The sequence below is a fragment of the Centruroides sculpturatus genome, unplaced genomic scaffold (assembly GCF_000671375.1).
Source record: "Centruroides sculpturatus isolate CEXI.00-Female unplaced genomic scaffold, Cexi_2.0 scaffold65, whole genome shotgun sequence".
NCBI classification, from domain to species: domain Eukaryota; kingdom Metazoa; phylum Arthropoda; class Arachnida; order Scorpiones; family Buthidae; genus Centruroides; species Centruroides sculpturatus.
Genome location: NW_019384327.1, coordinates 1,040,717 through 1,062,654, shown reverse-complemented (window position 1 = coordinate 1,062,654; position 21,938 = coordinate 1,040,717). Strand labels below are relative to the sequence as shown.

The following is a 21,938-nucleotide window of genomic DNA, read 5'->3' as shown; positions in this document are numbered from 1 at the left end:
GACTTATCATGTAGGATATGGTTTTAGACCCACTCTTCTAAAATCATTTCCTGTATCATAAGTCCAATATTTGTCAAGTTGAGAAATTTAAGATGTACAACAATAAAATATTGATTAATAATTTAAATATTCAATAAAAAATTCAACTATTAATTAATTTGACTGGTTAGGATATATATAACCGACTTCAACACAAATACCAAATATTACAGCAATTTGTACATATTTGGTGATAATATTCATTTAAGCAAAAATGTAACGGTAATTGGTATTACAAAAATAATTTATTATAGTAACTATAATTTTGTAATTCTCCAAATTTATTCACAGATAGTTAATATTAATAAACTATGTATAGAAACACTGTAAATAAGATACCTATTATTTTTAGGTTAAATGCTAGTGATGTTGATATTATATTTGCATACACACAAATTTTATATACATATGTAACAACTTGTTCTGCATGTTATATCTTTATATATAAAAATGGACGTGTGTGTCCCTATATTTCACTTTTCAGCCAAAACTACACATCGCATATGAATGGTGTTTGTATGTGGTAGTAGCTCCAAGTCTCCATTCCACTATGGTGGTTGCGTCTCGATAGCTATAAGGGAGATATGGGGGCTTAAAGTGGTTGACTTCGAAAATTTTCTATTTCGATTTTAAAATATGTTCGATTTCCCGCAAAAACGCAAAAACCGCCTGTAAATCTTGCATGCCACTTTATATTAACACTTCTATTGTTGACACTTCCATTGTTACACATCTTCGAAGTCAACCACTTTCAACCCATATCTCCCACACCCTTATAGAACAGAATGCAAGAATTACTATCAGGTCAGTCCATAAGTTCGTGTGTATTTTATGACCTTGAGAAAAATCTTGTTTTGCTGTTAAAAATCAGCCTAATGTGATACTTTTTACACNTATATAACTAAAATCATTTATATGAAAAATGATAAAAAATTGCACTATAGACAAAGAACATTGTGAAGACCAGTGAAGACATTTAAATGTGAAGCCCTAGTATAGATCACATTTATCAAATACAAGTTGATTCCCAATTTTGGAATCCTTACTTTTTTAAAAAAAACAGAACAGGACCAAAATATAAGTTAACCTCTTTGAAACAGTACTTCAGAATTTTCATTTTCATCATTCTTGTTTCTTATTTCATTAATTTGATTCTCAGATATTTGTAATACAATCAGCATAAATTTTTTATTGCTTTCTTAGTAATTTTTACTAATTGAATTTAAATCACATCAAATTGATTGGAAAATTGTACCCAAAGGTGCTTATGTTTTGTAGAAAAAATATAATATAGTATGTAAATGATTAATTGTAACTTTTTTGTCACTATTAATAAAAATTACATTAATAGAAGTTATAGAGCAAAATCAAAAATGTTTTATGTGCTTGGGAGTAAACTGCCCAGCATATGTATCACACCAGGAAAAAAGGCTTCTTTGCATATTTCATGTATATTCAGTAAAGTGTACTTCTAGTTTTATCACCATTGAAAATGAAACCAAAACCTTTTGTTTTTGCTTGTCTTATTTTTTCTATAACTGTCTAAAACAATTTTATAGCATCTTAAATGTGTAATTATAAATTTATGTATTTGATAATAGAAATTTACACTTTACAACAGAACAAATTCTGCAGTAAATTTTCAGCAACTTTCTCCCCAATTTTTGATGCTTGTTTGATTATTTTATTCCTAGACATCTACTAAAGTTACCAAAACTGACTGATTTTGTTGAATATGATAAAAACAATCAACTATACAAACTGAAAATGTTTGACAACAGTTATTTACAAATGTACTAAGCACTTAATTCCCATGCATAGTTTTGGTTTAAAAAAACTAAATTTTATTTTTAACATAAACGAGAACTTAACTTACTTGATCTTCTGGTATTTTAGCATTTGCTGCAATTTCAGAAAAGGTCAAAATCCTGTGGTTTCCTGGTCTTTTGAAAGTCATCTAAAATAATAATTATTACTATTTGAAAAAGTATTATATTGAGAAAGTATTTGTCAAAGATATTACTTTTTGAACATAAAAATTTCATTGTATATGAATATCTGCAAGAAATTCAACTGAATTATAAAAAAATAATTTTGCATATTACAGATAACATTTTACATAGCAGCTCTAAATTTCTTAATGACAAAATTCTATGATGTGTTTTAATTTATATTTATAACATTAATATTTTTTAAATTTAATGTTATATTTTTACTACTTTCAATAATGTGTCCCGAGAGATTATAGATTATACATTTAAATAAATAATAACATGTTTTTTATTGTCTTGGTCATGTTCATTACAAGTATTACATTGTACCTCTATCAATTCATATAATAAGTTCTTCATTATAACTAGTTATATAAGTGAATTATGAATTCTTGATCATCTATTGTGTTCTTAATTTTAAATTAACTGAAAATGTGTTGATAAAATCATCATTTCAACAGCTTTCTGATGATCATATTGAAATAAAGATCCATTGCAATATAATAATTTTAACTTCTACACTACGTTTTAGAAAAGTGCAAAGAAATTAAAAAATAACATCAAGCATGTTTGAAGTTACTGCTTAATCAGCAATATGGATAAAGAGTTTAAAATGATTTCAAAACTGATTTCAGAAATATTATGCACATTACTATAATATAAAAGTTTGTTAATCCAGAAACTAATAATTTGGAATATCTGGTAGCCTGCAACCCTCTGAAAAATAGCCAATAATACAGAATTGTATGATGATAATCCAACATACTAGTAATAAGTTAGTATGTCCCAGAAGTAAAGATCTTTGCTTGGCCTATTTGTCCTTTGGTGAACAAACGTTCACATCCAACCTATTTCTTAGAAAAGGCTCTTGCTATGAAAATCACTGTACTAGTTCCTAGCTTCAATCTTGTTGTTTTTCCGTTCTTGAGGCAAAGTCTCTTATAATTAGTATTACTGGATGTATTCTTCCAGATATGAACCATTAGTCTTGTTATATCTGCTTGTTTCCCATTTTGAGGCAGTCATGCTTGCAAACGCACTTTTTTAAAAATTCGTTCCGCCCTGTGGCACTAAGAGGGCCTCTTACAGAAAGCCCACAATGGGGTGGTTGGGTGGTGAGAGACAGGGGCCGACATATCTGGATGGACCATCCCCCTGAAAAATTCCTGGGGATTTTTCGACCTGTCTGGACTTGATCCCGGGTCCTTAGAGTGGTAGGCTACCATCATGACCACTCAGAATTTATAAGAGTGCCACTGTCAGAATGCTTCATGTCCATCTAGTGGAGCATCAGAAAGATATTACACATAGATGTTCATCAGAGCTAATCAAAAAAGTGATGGAATATAACTTTGATTCTCTTTGGTCACAAGTTTTGCTGGTAAAACTCTGTGGGGATAGGAGAACCTTGTTCATATAGGAGTCTTTATTTATTACATCAATGTTCCCATGCAACTTGCCCACACTTAATATTCCAGAGCTATGGGTTGTGCTGTTTAACTTGCTAAAATCATAGGTCACATACTGTATTTTACGGACTATAAGACGCACTTTTTTTTCGAAAAATTGCCTCCAAAATTCAGGTGCATCTTATACTTGAAATTAATATAAAATTGTCCAGTGTTTTATTTAAAATTCCCAACAGTCTTAAAAATGGCCATATATTTGATGCTGCAAAAACCTATCTCTATCTGGCAACATTGAATTCAACTGGCAGCAGCACTGCACCGATGCAACGAACATGAGTGTGTTCTATTATTCCTCTGCAAAAGTCTGCACGAGCAACATCCGTTTAAAAATTCCTGCAGAATGCATTCCTAAACTCCAGTTGGAGTGAGCACCGTTGAATGGCAAAAACGGCCACTTGTAGCAGTAGTTTGCGATGGAAAGCAACATGGCATCCTCCATGGCTCAGATAGTTTTGTTTTGAGGTCCATTACCGTATGTGGTTTTATGAATGAAAATTTAGAAATTGTAAAAGTGCAAGTTAGTGCATGTGCTTTCACAATTTCTAAATTTTCATTCATAGTCTTAGTTAAGTGTCTCTTCGAATTTTTTTCGGATGGTAGCAGGAATTCTAATTTTTATTGTGGCTATTTTGAATGCTCTTTCAACAAATAATCCATTTTATGGTTAAATTTCACAATTGAGACTCTTCTTTTGCCTTTAAAAGCTCATATTTTAGAATTACAATATTTTTGTTAGTAGCTAACAAAAACAATAGTAAAAATGTTATTTTTTTAAAAAATTGCTTAAAAATTAAGGTGCGTCTTATAGTTTGTAAAATACGGTAGTTATGACAAAAACATACTGGTGATAATGGGACTCCAGTGTTTATGTTTTATTTAAATTTTCTCTATTTTCTTACCAATTATTTCTATATATAATTTTGTTAGCCATTACCATCATATATCATGTTTATTTTATAGTGACATATAATTTTGTATTTTATTTCTAAAAAATTTTTTTTATGTTCTATGCTTGTGTGCAAAGAGAAATTTGAAAATGTGTTCTATCTCTGGATTTACAATGTTCCATCTACTATGTTACCTAAAGAAGACTTTTATATACAGTTGAAAGTTCTCATTAATTAAACACATTTACCAGTAATGCCAACAGACAGTGTTTAGATTTTCTTTTATTTTTAACATACTAGTATTCTATGAATCTAAATTTGCTTGGACACATGATGCTAAAAACTATGGGCAGCAATATAGTACATGTCTGAAAAATAATTACACACATGAATCATTGTAAATATTTATTTTGTACAATAATGTGTTCATTAATTTTTATGCAGGTTTTTCAAATCAATCATAATACAGTATAGTCAGACAGTGACTCATCCCCAGACTGATTAAAGTGTGTAAAAAATTGGAAAGATAAGAAATATGAATTAGTACAAAAGGCACAGCAATGTCTTCAATGTTCCTATTACATAAAACATAGAATTTTGCAAAAATACAAAAACATCCAGTAATCCTGAATTTTCAATAATCTGTCATGACTTTGAACCTAAAGTGATTCCCAAACTTTTTTGAGCCACCACCCAGGTTTCATAAACTTATATCCCCAGATTTCATAAACTTATACCCAACACCCCACCTCATTTTCCTTTTTGGTGAGAAAAGCTTGGAAATATTCTTAGAAAAGCTTTTCTATGAATCTCACACTTCGTCTTCACTATACATTGTTTTCAACGAACTATTAAATGCAATGTTTCTTCTTATCTGTTTTAACAGAGAAAAGGGAAAGGTTGTCAGTGACCTAAACCCTCGCCTTAGGTCACCATTTGGTCCTGTCTCCAGTGCCCCTTTGCTTCTTTTCACCCCCCAGATTTACTTACTGCCCCTGGGTTAATAGCTCCCCCTTTGGGAACCATTGTGCTAGATTAACAAATTTCTACTATACAATATTTAATGTACAGTGTAAGCATAACTCAGTTTTCAGTAATTAAAAATCATATTTGTGTTTACACTTACCTCCATAAGACACAGCAAATTTATCTTTTCTCTTAGAGATACTTCATGATCTTTTAAATTTGGCTGAATTAAAAAAACATTATTATGGCACCTGATATATAGTATATATATTTTGAATAATTAATTATAAAAATTTTTCATAGCTTTAGTATTGGTAGTAAAAAGTTAAAAAAATTTCATGAAAGTAAGTTAACAGTTCTTAAATATACTTAAAAATTTTAATATTAAAGTTATTACATACTTCATTTTTCCAATATGGTCGCAATTCTTCATAACGTACTAAGCTTCCACTATTAAATGCATGTAACAGATCAACAATCCAATTTTTATCTCTTCCTTGTAAACTTTCTAAAATTGGATGAGCCAACTGAAACAGAAAATTAAAAATGTGAGACTACCAGAAAAAATTTCTTTCAGTCTCTTATATTAAAGTTACATCTCAAATCTTGGTAGCATAAATAAGCAATTTAATATTAAACAGCCATAATTATTTCTGCATTTTGTTTTACATAATCCTTTGATCAAAAGTTTCTGAAGTTTGATCCTGTAGAAAAATGGAGAATTTTGCCAGTTTCTATTATATTTTAATTTATTGAAAAAATTTAATTTTCATAAACAGTAAACTGACAAAATAAAATTAATAAAAAAGAAAAAAAAACGCAAAATAAGTATTATGCTTTACAGGAGAAAAACATGTTTAAACAATATTGAAAGACTCAATTTTCTTGAAAGTTCCTTATTTATTTGTAAATTTTAAATTTTCAATTGAACATCAATAATGAAATGATAGTCAAAACACTTTTCTAAAACATAAAAGAATGTTTCTATACTTTGTTATTGAATTTTCCATCAACATAACTAGTCACTAATTCCTAAAACAACATTCATCTGACTAATAATATAAAATGAAAATATTCTTCAACCTAAAAACTAAAACACAATAAAGCTCATTATGATGGATCTTGCATTTTTACAGATAGCTGATAGTCTGGCTAAAAGTTTAGGAAAATTATTAGAAAATTCATTCACTGTAATGGACTTCTGCTGCTAAGGGCTATTTTTCAGATCTCACAGATCACTGTTTTTCTGTTATTAACTGCCTTTTTAGTCATTTTATTTTATCATAGCTTTATAAGTCATTGTTTTATTTACTTTATTTGCAAAAATAAAAAAATAATATAAAATTCATTTTTAATCATTTTTTTTAATGTAGGTTTTCACACTGTCTAGTTTTTATTTCATTTTCTGACTGACCAGTTTTGTTCAGTTTTGGTTCTGTTCTCTCTAAGAGTGACAAGTCTTAGATTCATTGTGAAAGGTCATAGATCATAAAAGAAAATGAAAAGCCTTAGATTTATCTAAGATTTATTAGATTTATTAGATTTACTAATAGATAGATATAGTTTTTACAAGTTTAATAAAAATCTGACTCACATCCTTTATAACTGTATCCACTATGTAATTGACTATTGTCCACAATATCCATGTATAATAATGAACGTGTTTTTAAGTATCACAAATCTAAGAATATCACTAATAACTGAAAAAACTGGAACAAGTTTCAGTAGTTACAGTTTTGTGCATTAAACAAAAATTGATATTTGAAAAGACAGAGTTACTCTTCATTTTTTATAACTTCATTTCTCAAACTTTTAAGATATGAAAACAATTCAGAGAAGGCATTATTCCTAAAATTAACATAAAAAATAAAAGCTGACAAGAGTAGCAGTAGGAAAAAAGGGAGGAGGAGAACCTAGAAGTAAGTAAGTTTAGACTGAATATTTGGTATATCATCAAAACAAACTATTTTTCAATCCTAAGTGTATTAACTGATTAATTTTTATTGAAGCTGAAGTTTAGGGCAGTCAAAAATATCACTGATAAAAAAAGTTTTACAGAATTTTTAAGTAAAATTTTGTTTTATTTGGATTATCAAAGAACATCTCTTCAAATAAATATTTATTTGGTTAAACTAANAATTTAATTAAGATGAGAAGAAATTACTGTATATCAAAATTCTTATAAGTTTTAATGAAAATATGTTTATACTAGCTCATTGAAAGAATGTCTTAACTGAAGCTAATCTTTATTTTCAAAAGAACATGGATTTACAAGTTGCAAGAAAATTTTCAAAAATGAATTGAATTATTATTAACATTAATTTTCATTAAGAGACTTACCTGTTATTTTCTTTACAACAAATATGATTATTTCAACCAATGATAATGGATTGATTCTGAAAAAAATAAATAATTTATGGTATATTAAAAAGTAAAACAAACTCCATTTTTTCAAAGCACCAGTTTTTTAAAAAGATATTACAAAGTACACATTAAAACTAAAAACTATATACATTATTAAAAAATTTCTTTGAAATCATATTCATATATACTTATTTGAAAAAACCAAATAAGTATATATTATATCTTTTAAATATATATTTTCTATATATCACTAAAAATTATCCAATCATAAAAGGAAATGATTTTAGCTTGACTAACTTTTCAAACAAGATACAATATAAAGTACATAAATATATAAGAATAAAGTCACTAAATAAGTAAACTGAATATCAGAAGATTAAATTAAGAACAAAATATGTCACCAAACACCACTTTAAAAAAATATTAATAAATTGTCATCAAAGAAACTGAGGCAAAGAACCTCAAAATAAATGTCAACTCTACTACATGGCATTGTTATACCAGTGGAAGCAGAAATGTGACTGATCTTGTGTTGTTCTACTTGTATATTAAAAAAAAAAAATCTATCTTGGATGGAAAATCAGTATTACTGCAATGAATATTCATAACATATGCTTATCAATTTTCTTCTTTTCAGAATAACTACTTTGTGCTGATGGAGGGATGGCAATGATTGAATTTGAATCTTTGTCAGATATTCAACTTTTTGGATAATCTGGCACCAACTTTGGCTTATCTATTTAATGAATGGTATGTTTACCATTAAAATATTATTTTGTTATTCAAAATTGCTGTTAATTTGCTGAGAAATAGTGGGACTCAACACAACACCTTGCACTGGGCCCCACTATTTCTCAAGCCAGCCCTGATGACAGCTCTAAATAGCTTTTGTGCATTTAATTTGTTCTTTATTTCTTGTACTAACAGTTCACAATCTTCATTTCCATGCAGTCTAAGGCTTTAAACACTTTTTTCAGGGGTTACTCCTTAAAGCCTTCCAGACACCATCTAGCAATCTAGTGCTGTCACCTTCCTCTTGAAAAAGTTATTTTTTGGATTCAATTTTTGAAACATCCACAAGGTTTACAACTGGTGATTTTACAGGAATGTTTTAATTGAGAATGATCTGGGTTCTCCTTCAGGCTTTTAAGTCTCTTATCCATGCATGATGACACAGTGTCATGGTGATCAAAAATTTCATGGAATTCTTCTGGATATATTTTCAAGTTCAGTCTACAACAACAATATCAAAAAATCATTGACATAGTATTTGTCATTCACTTTCACCTTTTGTGGAACCCCAATAAGAATCAATGGCTCATGTCTTGACAAAACACCAATGATGATCATTTTATTCCCAAACTTTTAGTGTAACAGAGTTTCCTGGTACCATTAAGGTCCTGCACATTGAATAAAACCACATTCAATGTGATAGCAAATTCAGACTTCAATCCTGCTAAATAAGTCTTAAAAAAGGAGTTGGTTTTTGATTTGAATCTTCTCTAATGACCTTATGTATTGTCCACTGATACTTTCAGTTGCTTGAATATCATTCTCAGAGACAAAGGTTTCTCTTGACATCAACTTATCAGCCTCCTTCAGTGCAAAGTTCTAATTATATGAGACATCTGTTTTCTGGGTGACAGAAACCCATTTTGCTTTGCTTTACATCTTTTCTCATTAAAATTAATAATGTTGCATATACACTTCTGAAAAATTGCAATCCCAACATTATTCAATTGCTTTAAAATGCAACTAGATAACAAACTCAGTTCAGAAATGGTATAAACTTTAGCTACTATAGAGTCAAATTTATTTAGCATTTTTCAGTAAAAGAATGAGATATTTTGGAGACAAAACAATAGAACTTATTAATAGAAAACAAACTCATATGCAACAGCTTATCCCATTTGAAACTATACTTCCTTTCAAACTAAGTAAAATAGAACGCCTCACCCTCTAATCACTGCATGTGTATAATCATCAGGAATAGGGAAAGGACTTCCTTCCCGTCTTCAATATTTTCTTAGTCTTTCACATGAACTGCAACCATCATAGTTCACTACTCTGCATGTTTACTCTGTCTGTGTCTCACCTTCCAACACTGACATATCACTTTCAACTGTCCATGCTTGAAGATGGCCCATTAAGTGGGTGATAAATGCCAGTGTTATTTAACTTCAACCAACATTAAAAGTGCATCGATTAAGTTAGTTGATTTTTTAGTTATTTACTTATACAGACACTTAAGTAATAAATAAACAGATATTCCTTAAAACTTTAATAATTATTTACTTACTTATTTTCAATTTCAGCCAAAAAATTCTCATAAAGCTGAAAAATCAATNGAAATAAATAAGTTTTATTAATAATACCCTTTATTTGCTATTTATCAATTTATTCTAAATTGTGGGATTATAATAAATTTGATAATTAACATTTTCTTTATATATTATCTTTAGTAAGGCTGTGGAGTCGGAGTCGTGGAGTTTTGGTGTTTTAGTCAGAGTTGTCAAAAAATACGCCGACTCCAACTCCTTTTTTACTTCCCAACTTGTGTATAAAATGGAAAAGTATTGAAATTGTGTCAAATTTGACCCTCCAAGTTTCTTTTGCAAATTACACATTTGGAGACTTCCCGAACCCCTCAAAAAAGTCAATAAAAGGGGAAAAATTCACACGAGTGTGTGTGTTGGCATCTAATTTGTTTAATTTCTTTATTTTCTGTTCTGAGATATTGTTTAATATCTCAGAATGGGTAAAGTTTAAGAAACAAAATGTGGCACTGTAGCTTGCATATAAAGGGGCATTAATACTATTAAATTTTGGTTCTTAATTAAAGNCGTGTGTGTGTTGGCATCTAATTTGTTTAATTTCTTTATTTTCTGTTCTGAGATATTGTTTAATATCTCAGAATGGGTAAAGTTTAAGAAACAAAATGTGGCACTGTAGCTTGCATATAAAGGGGCATTAATACTATTAAATTTTGGTTCTTAATTAAAGGTCGACAGGGTTAAGACATAAAAGTTGTCATGTGTCATATCTCTTAATGAATATTTTACTCGTTATTAGCATTCAAAATTAAAAAAATAATAAAATAAAACTCGTCTCTACCCTCAAAGTAAGCTTTTTTGTCATTTTATAATAGTACAGTAAAACATGTTAAGATGTTCTTGCCTAAGATGCTAGAATGTATATGGGACATGATTTAGTTCAACCACTTTGACGCTTAATAACTAACTATTGTGTTAAACCATCTGACTCTGATTCTGACCATTCTGACCACAGAAATTATTAGGCTTCAAACAGGGTGAACACAGCCTAACATCCACACATAGAAAAATCCTCGAATCTTTTATATATCTCGAAATTTCAAGGTGTTCTGAGTCCAAAAATGTAAAAATTTGGGAGGAGTCAATTTTTGACTGAGCGCTACGCTTTCCCTCTGTTATATATAACAGCCAGAAAAGTGAAAATTATCGAATATACATATTTATATATTACTTAGAGAAGTCTTTTAGCTTTGGAATAAAAAGCTTCTACATTCTATCTTTATTAGAACTCTATTTATCGAATCTTTTATTCTGAGGTCATGTGATGACATCAGAATTTTCAGGTGTCTTTCAGTAACATGTCCGCCCCTGGTCAGAGTCGGATGGTAAGGAAAAATGGAAGTCGGTAAATTTTTACACGACTCCACACCCCTGATCTTTAGTGAAAAAAACCAAATATATATTTATAATTAATGAAAACTAGTTTTACATATTTAAAATATTTTAATTTTCAAATTTAGTATTTTTCATTATTTTCATTAACTATTTTAATATTTTCACATTGAATATGAAATATAGTTCCTCAATTAAGCCTGGGGGTTTATTTTTAAAATGTATGTACTCCTGGAATTTTTCAAGGCTGGGGCTTATTACCTTATAAGAGAAGATGAGTGTGCAAAAATTAATAGAAATATCTTAATCATTTGTACATTTTCTGAACTATCAAAACCATTTATTAACTGTATTAATGGATGACAGCTATAACATTTGAAATGATTACTGTTTTCATAGTTACCCAATTTAATGTCTTCCAATTTGGTTATTATGTTGACCTTTGTGTCTGTTTTGATGTCATTATAGAAATCAAGGTCTTGACTACCATCTTCTGTTTCAAACTCACCATCCCATTTGAAAGAGACAGTGCATTTGAACCAGTTTTCCTAATTTGTCTGATAAGTTCTTGACTTATGAATTTATCACAACTTTCTCATGATCAATATTCAACATTTATAATTTTATTTTAAAACATTACCACAACCCATGGAATAGAAAGTGCTCTCCAACTCCACATAATTTGAAGAGGTAGAATTTTACTTAAACTCCTTACTCTAAACTATATTACCCTACACATCACTTCAACATTATTTCTCATGCTTTTCAACTTGGGGTTTATTTGAGACCAAATTTATTTTAAATGGTATCTTTATTTCCTGGGCTTAATTAAAGAAATACAGTAATTGATATCAGTCAAAAATGTGAAATACTCTTGTGATATCATCTACTCAAATTCAATAATTGAACAATATTGGTGTACTAATAGTTAACTATACATACTACCAGTTACACTATCTTTTGCATTATGTTTCTCTTGAGTAGTAATAATATAATATTGTCAGATTTAATATCAATTTATTTATATGTAAAATCTATAGCTTATAATTAAATAAGCTATAGTGATAAGTAAACTATTCAGTTATACATTATTATATTATAAATTACAGAACTGGCAATGAAAAATGAAAAGACTCATTCTGAAAAAACCCAGCAACAACAAACATTTCAAACTGTATGGTGTCATTTTCTATGAATAAAACTATCACCCTACCCCTTGACCTTTAATCATGAAATCAATCCCCCTAATACATAAACCTCCATGCAAAATTTCAGAAATTTTCTAGAAAAGACACTGGAATTATTAAGCTTGAAAATAGGTGAACAAAATCGTGCCCCCAGACAGAACCTCCCAATATTTTTGCACTTTTCACACTTCAAGGTTCAGGGTCCAAAAATGTAAAAATCTTGGAAAGATCATTTTTTAACTGATTACCATACTTTTCCTCTTATATGTAACAGCTGAGAAAGTAAAAATTAAACTAATTTTTTAAAAAATTTTAGGATGATTTATGCAACTTACATCTATCAATGCTGTTCCTTCTTGTAAATAAGATGATTTTACAAGTTCTTGAACTTTTAATGTAACTTGATGCCATAACCTAAAAAACAAATTAAAATTGAATAATAATCTTTAGAATAAATTTAATTAATTTTAATGTAACTAATAAAGTTTTTAAAAGATATCAGCACAAAACATGCATTATTTAAATCATCAATCTAAATAAATCTAAAGATAAAATCAAAATTAAAGGTAAGTGCACACTTGAGTAGATGGATGGGTAGAAAAAAAAAGTCAGCCTATGGATGAGCACACAAGTGAGTGGGCAGATAGGTTGCATGAGAAGAGATCTGTTTTAAATTCTCAAGACAGCAATATTTCCATCTGTCTGCCTCAAACCAACAAGATCACTAATGCAGATGCCTAGTTGTCAAAATTGCCTGGCACACTAATCTAACAGAAATTTTTCTTTTTTTGCAGGGAGCACTAATTTGTGCCATCGTAAGAGAAATTATGCAGATGGCAGATATGACTTGAATATCTCCAGTACAAAACTAAAGAATTATATAATTTATTACATCCTCTTTAATAATAAGTAGCTCACTATTACTAATTCTTCATAATCATTATTTATACTAGAAAAATAAGCCTTGACTGAATACTTTCACTCTTTCTTTTGCTCTAAATTCTGCTTAATCTGAACAAGTGTATATATACATCAATGCAATTCACCTACTGTGCCCATGTTATCCATCTGCCCAAGTATGCACTTATCTTAATAAATTTCTATTCTTAATAATGTCTTATACTTACCTCCAAAACAAAGTGCAACAGCTTTAAGTACTTAACCAATTTTTATGGAAATTTGTTAGAAAATGTATGTTAGTATATACAGCTGTTGATTAAATTTTCACAACAACAGAATAAAAAAAAATTATCAATTTATTAGTAAGTCACATAATTATCTTTGAAAGTAACATATGCATTAATTCTGCATAGCACACTTTCAATAACCTAGTCAATATCATTATGAGAAACATCTAATCTTGCTGCTTCAACTTCAGATTGGTAGATTTCAGGGTAAGATTATGTTTGCAGACATTGCCAAACATTTGTTATTGGAGAAAGATCTATAGAACAAGCAGCCAGGAAAGAATTTCCATATGTTGTAGAGTATCCCTCTTGTGATATGTGACCAGACATTATATGCAGGAAAATTGTATCAGCAAGCTTCTCTAAAATAGAGGGGTACAATTTTAAAATCTCCAAACATTAAGTCTGTCAGGAATGATGACTAACAAGTATCTTAGTATTAAAACAAATATTGGCCCACATTATAATTCAGTTTTCCTGACTGTCATTCAATAACATGATGAAATTGCCCTTTCTCTATCAGATCTCCTTGTCTTCAGTTATTTCTGCTAAGAACAAATTATGATTCATTTGTAAATTCAGCATATCTATTGCCAAAGTTGTCTTTCTATGAACCACTGTAATCTCATGGTTCTATCAGTGGATTAAAAGATAGTTTCAACAATTGTATGCAAGAGAAAAGTACTGATTCATGTAGCTATCTTCTTTCACTGGATATTGAATGCTTTACCAATGGTTACACTTGTGGCATCTCTTATTTGTCATGACATAACAAATATGAGTTATCAGAAAGGACTCCTGTGCATGCTTTGAAATTCTTAGAAAAGTTTTCTATAAATCCCCAGAACATCTTAGGATGTGCACAAATTTATTGACTATATAGTTAAAATAATTTTGGAACAACCAGGGGCCATATTCTGGTCATTGTCGCTCGTCTCTCACAAGTCAGTCGCTGATTGGCTAATCATTTGTTTACATCTCAAGAGATATCACGTCTCTCCAAATGCAATTCTGGAGAACTTTTTCTCTCAACAATTCTCTTGTTTGTCAGAGATGAGCAGATAGTTGTCTTTCATCTTTTGCCTCAATTTTGTTATATCCAATATGGATGACTGGATGCTACTCGTGTTGTACAATTGTATTAGAGAACGTTCTCTATCTCGGGAAAGAATATTTTGAGAGAGAAAATGCTTCTGATTTTTTTCCAGTGCCTACTTGGAAACGCCACAGATTCCATTTTTTTTTTTTTTAATTATCCTACATCAATTACTAAAATATCAAATATGATGTTAATCTTACTTAGATAGTCAAGGAGAAATTAGATGGTAATATTTTGAAAAATATCTAAGTACTCACACTTTTCTAACTCAGGTTATTAAAATTTTTATTTGTTAAAAGACAAATTGACATTACAATCTGTGAAAATGTTATTAAACAAAAACAAACATTCATCGAAATTACATGCTTTATTTGAACACATGCTTTCCTTGCCACATGATCTATGATTATGCACTCTGCATTTTCGAAAATTTTACAATTTTATTGGTTAAAATTCTATATCGTGTAGTGTGCGCAGATAACCCAAACATGTATAATCAACCTAGTAGTATTGTGACATCATCAACGACAATGAAATCATTAAAAGTGACGAGAATTGTCACTGTTTCCGAGAGACAAATTTCGTCTCTCATTTTGACATCATTCAGCATTTAAAGAAGAGATGAGAGATAAGTGACCAGAATACGGCCCCAGAACTCAAGATGTATTTACAAAGTAAGGCTAGAGAAAACTGTCTTTCCCTTGCATCATGATAACACAAGACTACACTGCAGTAATGAAACAGTGAAGACAAAGAAACTAAAGTTACAGGTTATTCAACATCCTGCATAGAGCCAGACTTGGCAACATCAAATTTCTAGTTCTTCCCAAAATTAAAAATGGTGCTGAAAGATCAATACTTTTCAAGAGATGGTGAAGTTAAGCTGTTGTATGGAATGAAAATCCAGGAGGCTTTTTCATATATAAAATATGAAAATGAATTGAACATTTGGAAAAATGTGACACACTAAATGGTGACTACATTGTAAAGGAAATACATATGATTAAAATAAACAACATACTATTTTTTAAAATTGGTCATATTATTCTACCTCTTTTGAAACTAACTTTATAAAAGTAGAGATTTTATTTATCCATCAAATTCTAGTATTACTAAAGAACTGTGTTCTGTTTGTGATCAAGAATTTGTATTAGAAACTAACAGCAAGAGGATGTTACTCTTATAGTGTTATTAATTTAATTAATTTTATGATCTAATGAGTAGCAATACAGTGCATTATGAGGAGTGGTAAAAATAAAAAAATAGCATTATGTAATTTATAGAAGCTCCATAGTTTTTTTGTACTCTTTTCATCCTGTGAACATTAAGAGGGTTTTTTTTTAAATCATGCCCATCACAAGTTCAGCCAGGTCCATAACAAAGGTGATCAAATGGTGAGGGATGGAGTCTAACATATTCAAAACAGTGCACCTATTAAAACTGCTGTGTTTCTGACCCAGAATGAATTTAGATTCCCCCATGTTGGCAGAGAAGAAGTTTAACACTATCTTTTTCTATGTTTTACTGTTCTGACAGTTCTCCAGTTGTAAGTTATACAGTAATACAAATGTGATATACTTTGTATTAGTTGTTACTTTTATTCTTAAATAACAATCTGTTATTATTTTTTATTTTTTTTGAAATAACAGTTGAAAAATAACAACACATGACTAGTTTGTGTTAAGGTTGACTTCCATATTATCAGAAAATAAACAGAAAAGTAATGTCACTTCTTGTCCAGAAGTTTTGATTTACCAAAATCCAGTTGGAAACCTAGAGTAGAAAATACTTTAACTCATATGTTGTGTTTTGAAGAATAGAAAAACAATGGTTATGACATAGTAATAGTGACATTTTACATCTTGTATCGAAAGATTATGATAATTGAAAATGAATACTTTAAATGAATAAATACATGGATTATTAAAATTACATCAGTTTCATATGCAATAATTTTGAGTAACTTATTTGATAGAAAATAGACTTTTTTTTAATTTTTATTTGAGTGCATCACTCTGAAGTGAGTGGTGCATTAAATCAATAATTACATACATAAAATGATAAGAGGTAGGTAAGAAAATGAACAATGAATATAAAAACATCGAGCTAACACCGGAATTCGAAGAAACAGTTAACTGTTTTTTTCTTAAAAATATCCTTAATAAAAATAGCAAAATAAGCATACAGTACTTTGGACACAAGAATATGGGCTGGACAGGGCCAACCATATCCCAAAGACAGAACTTCCAGCATTAGCCTGAAGCGTTCAACTTCATAGATATGACATTCATAAATTATGTGTTTTACAGTTTCAGCTTTACCCATTGTGCATGAGCATTGCAAGATAATAGACTTCATTACTTTAACCTTGGTTGCTTCCTGTTCTCTTTACTATATGTATTTTCTTAGCATAATGTTGCCGTTGAGAACAAATCACACAGGAACACTTTCAGTGGAAAAAGCTTGGTTTATTCATTACTTTAGTTTGAGTATATATATAAACTTAAAAATAATTTGACATGTCCCTGCACTATTAGTTGACACAGCCTAAAATACAGTCGACCCCCGTATAAGATCATTGATTATTCCGTTTTATATGAATNTATGTATATATATATATATATAATTTATAAGAAAAAGAAGAGGGAGAGAAGTTAATATAATTGGACCATGGGGCTTAGGAAAGAAACAAAAGAGGAAGTAGACTTGTTGAATTTTGCAGAACCAACACGATTGTAACTAACACCTGGTTCCAACAGCATGAAAGAAGATTCGCTACATGGAGAGCTCCGGGGTTAAGAGAAGAAACAAAAAACCAAATTGATTATATTCTAGTCAACTATAGATTTAGAAATGCAATAATTAACACAAAAACTTATTCAGTAAATGGATGATGAGAGAAGTGTTTGAAAATTTAGATGAAGGTGTAAAAATTAATGGACATCTTATCAATAATATTAGGTATGCTGACAACAACACTCTGCTACATAATACCAAAGAAGGTTACAGAAAATTATAAATAGATTGAAAGAAGTGGGAAAAGCAAGATACCAAATGAAAATAAATGTGAACAAAACAAAAGTTATGATAATCTCAAGAGAAAAAAACAAAGTTTAAGGGTTCACATTTATTGATTCTACCAAGTGCTTCTAAATTTCTTCACTATAGCAACCACTTTCTTTCAAACATTTTCATAGTGTTTACTTAACAAAAGATTCAAGGTAACTGAAACTTAGCTAAACACTAATAGGTGTGGACTTTGAATAAATAACAATTTGCAATGATAAACTTATTTCCAATTGCTGTGTCGTGTCTCTCCTGCTTTTAAGGGCTGTTTTCCATCTGAAATAATCTTTGTTTACTTCATCCAGACCGTTGAGACCTCTTTCTACTTCAGTTATGGTGTTCTGCCAGTCTGTGGTGTTATCAGGAGCATAATTAGGGCCTTTTTACAGGAGATTTTTAATATTGAGCAGGAGTTGGATCTGGTCCCATAATATATATGGTGTTAGCTTTACTTTCTATCCTTTTCATTTATTTGTTTTGCACATATCCACTCTAGCTTCTTCCTTCATTAAATGGAATTGTATCCAGTCTGTTAATTTGATCACATTGGAAATAAGAAGTATAAGGTGCACAAGATGATGATTAGCAGATAAACTTATTAACATATTGACTGCCATGAGAAACAAATGTTTATTCAACAAGAAAGCAGGAATTTTTTTTATAATTAAAATCTTACAAAATTAGAAAGAATTCAACAAGATGTTAAGTAAACTCAGAGAACATTCCCATGAAATGCGTAATAATAAACATCATATGCAAGTCTATTCTTGCAAGCTGCAACATTACACTCAGACAAAAAGGTTCTTAGGAGTTCTTTGATTTTTTCATGTTTGTAGGTTTTCCATATGTCTATTGTTCATACTTCTGAGACAGGAATTGTGTTTTATAATTTGGATAAACCAGAAATCTGGATTAACAGAATCTAGATAAATGGCATTACATTGTATTTCCAATTTAACTGTGTATTCTCATTGGAAAGTCTATTTCCTACACATTTATATCATTGTAAAATAATAAAATGATTTCTTCTAAAGCATAAATTGAATGATCTACTTAATTAAAGAAAAATGGACAATTCACATAATCAACACCAGAAGTAAAAATGCTTTAAATTCATCAAATTATTTTTTTAATTGTAATTGAATTTATAATTACAAATTTTACTAAAATATTAAATAATAGCCTCATTATACAGAATATTATAGACAGGGGCATCACATTCCATTGCAAAGAAGAAATGAACAATATTCTCTCATCTACTCATCTATCAAATTTTACTTTCACTGGCTGAATGGCCAAGGTGGTTATGGCATCAGCCTACCACTCTGGGGACACAGGATTGAATCTTAGCAAGCAAAGAATTCCAGAACGTTTTCATTAATGGTCTACATCCTTCACCACCTGGCTGACTGTCCCATTGTAGGCCTGATGAAACCCATGATATGTCTTGAGAAATGACCCTCTTAGTGCCCACAGAGTAGAAAGCATCCAAAATAAAAAAAATAAATAAAAGTTGTAGCAAATACAGCTTTTACTCACTCTTACTTAATATATCTATATCATAGTCTACCTTCATATTTTGATATGGTATATAAAAATATACACCCACAACTACTGTAAATGATAGGGCTAAATTTGGATACAATAATTATAAATTAGAAATGAATTTGGCACTAGAGTGAGACATTAGGCCATCTTGTATTAAAATTAATAATTATAATATTTAATTAATTAATTTACATTGTGTATATTGTATTGATATGGTATATGATTGTGGTTTGTTCATTCTAAACTTTGGGTTTTTTTGTGTTCATATTCAACAACTGAAATAATAATAATACACATTTTAGCATTTATCTATATGAAAACAGAACACACGGAGAAACTTTTACTATAAAAAAAAAACCTTTGAAATTCAATTGCCACACATGTTAGTTTAGAATAAAAAACAAAAATTTTAAAAATGTTCTAATAATTTTAGTGTTTGTTCATACTCAGGTATACAAGGAAAACAAAGTCATTACTACAAAATAAGACATTAACAAATAAACATTGTTTTTGAAATGTAGTCACACAAACAGGTAAAAATAATATAGAAAAACTTAGAATAGTAAAATAAGAATTAATTTAAATACAATACTTAAAAATAAAATATGCTAAAATAAATGTTTAGGATATTAACAACACACACAAATTGAAACAGTATAACACTGAAACTAACACCTTTATGCGATTTCCAGCAAATAATTGTAATTTTCAGCCACTGATGAGGGTCTCTAAATTGTGGCTAAAGACATTAGAGCATTACAATTATTTGCTGGAAATCACATATAGGTGTTAGTTTCACTGTTTAGGATAATATAATGAAATCATTTTGCATTTTAAATATGAAATAAGGCATTTTAATGGGATAAAAGAAAATTAGAATGCTCAGTGTTCACAAGATTCTCAGGTTGATTTTTGAAGAAATCCTATATAAGAATGTATGAGTGAAGTGTAGAACCTGATACAGTCGACCCCCTATAACAATGTAGATACGTTCCAAGTTTTATGAATCCAGCTTTTACAAGTCCAGTCAATCACAGCCTGGCACGTATGCAGTTTACGGACTACGGCTGTTTGAAAGGTTTCTTCCATAAAATTAATCGATTCTAGACTAATTCAACTCAACATTTCCAAAATACGTTTAATTTTTTGGGAATAATCCATATAAACTATGCTATAAACAAAAAATTGTAGGATTACTTACCGTGTGTGCATCATTTGACTACACCATTGCTTAAGCTTCTTTTTGTTGTGGAGATTGTCATCAAATGGCGCTCGTGTGCTTCCTGATAAATTATTTTTTTTTGCAAAAAATTTGCAGAACTTTAGAGACATCATTAATATAAATATAATTTTTATGGACGTTAAATAATAAATGGTTTTTAGTAGGTCCACTGTTCATTTAAACTCAACGGTTTGTGCAATACTGTCGTGACACGAGTCGGTGATGACGTTTTACCGAATTATAGGAGTTTTTTTAGTGTGTTTGTAGAAATACTGTCGCAATTTTTTCACCATGATATAGGAATCCAAACTATAGGAACCTGTTTTATAGGGGGTCTACTGTATTGTTATAATATATTTCAATTCCTTTATCCAATGGAAATGGTCTATTGTCTCAAATGTTTTATTTCTTAAACAGAAAACAACAATCTTTTTAGAATTAACATAACAATCTATAACCTTACAAACAATTATCTTGGATAATGTAGAATTGGAGTTCTACTGTTCTAATGCAATTTTCAAACTTTTTCACTATGATAATATTTAAAACTGAATTTAAAAGAACAGGTATAATAAAATAATTTTAAAATGTTTTTAGTATTATTAATGAAATAAATAAGTTTTATTAATAATACCCTTTATTTGCTATTTATCAATTTATTCTAAATTGTGGGATTATAATAAATTTGATAATTAACATTTTCTTTATATATTATCTTTAGTAAGGCTGTGGAGTCGGAGTCGTGGAGTTTTGGTGTTTTAGTCAGAGTCGTCAAAAAATACGCCGACTCCAACTCCTTTTTTACTTCCCAACTTGTGTATAAAATGGAAAAGTATTGAAATTGTGTCAAATTTGACCCTCCAAGTTTCTTTTGCAAATTACACATTTGGAGACTTCCCGAACCCCTCAAAAAAGTCAATAAAAGGGGAAAAATTCACACGAGTGTGTGTGTTGGCATCTAATTTGTTTAATTTCTTTATTTTCTGTTCTGAGATATTGTTTAATATCTCAGAATGGGTAAAGTTTAAGAAACAAAATGTGGCACTGTAGCTTGCATATAAAGGGGCATTAATACTATTAAATTTTGGTTCTTAATTAAAGGTCGACAGGGTGAAGACATAAAAGTTGTCATGTGTCATATCTCTTAATGAATATTTTACTCGTTATTAGCATTCAAAATTAAAAAAATAATAAAATAAAACTCGTCTCTACCCTCAAAGTAAGCTTTTTTGTCATTTTATAATAGTA

At 29.6% G+C, this 21,938-nt stretch overlaps 1 protein-coding gene across 1 annotated transcript in view; it reads right to left on the bottom strand.

Moving 5' to 3' along the window:
• Window positions 1–21,938, bottom strand: part of LOC111628270 (26S proteasome non-ATPase regulatory subunit 13-like) — a 43,538-nt gene that overhangs the window by 10,994 nt on the left and 10,606 nt on the right. Inside the window, exons 2-4 of the mRNA XM_023372020.1 lie at window positions 12,904–12,982; window positions 10,016–10,050; window positions 7,693–7,748 (exon numbers count right to left, since the gene is read on the bottom strand). Coding sequence (XP_023227788.1) covers window positions 7,693–7,748; window positions 10,016–10,050; window positions 12,904–12,982 — 170 coding nt within the window. The remainder of the gene's footprint in view (window positions 1–7,692; window positions 7,749–10,015; window positions 10,051–12,903; window positions 12,983–21,938) is intronic.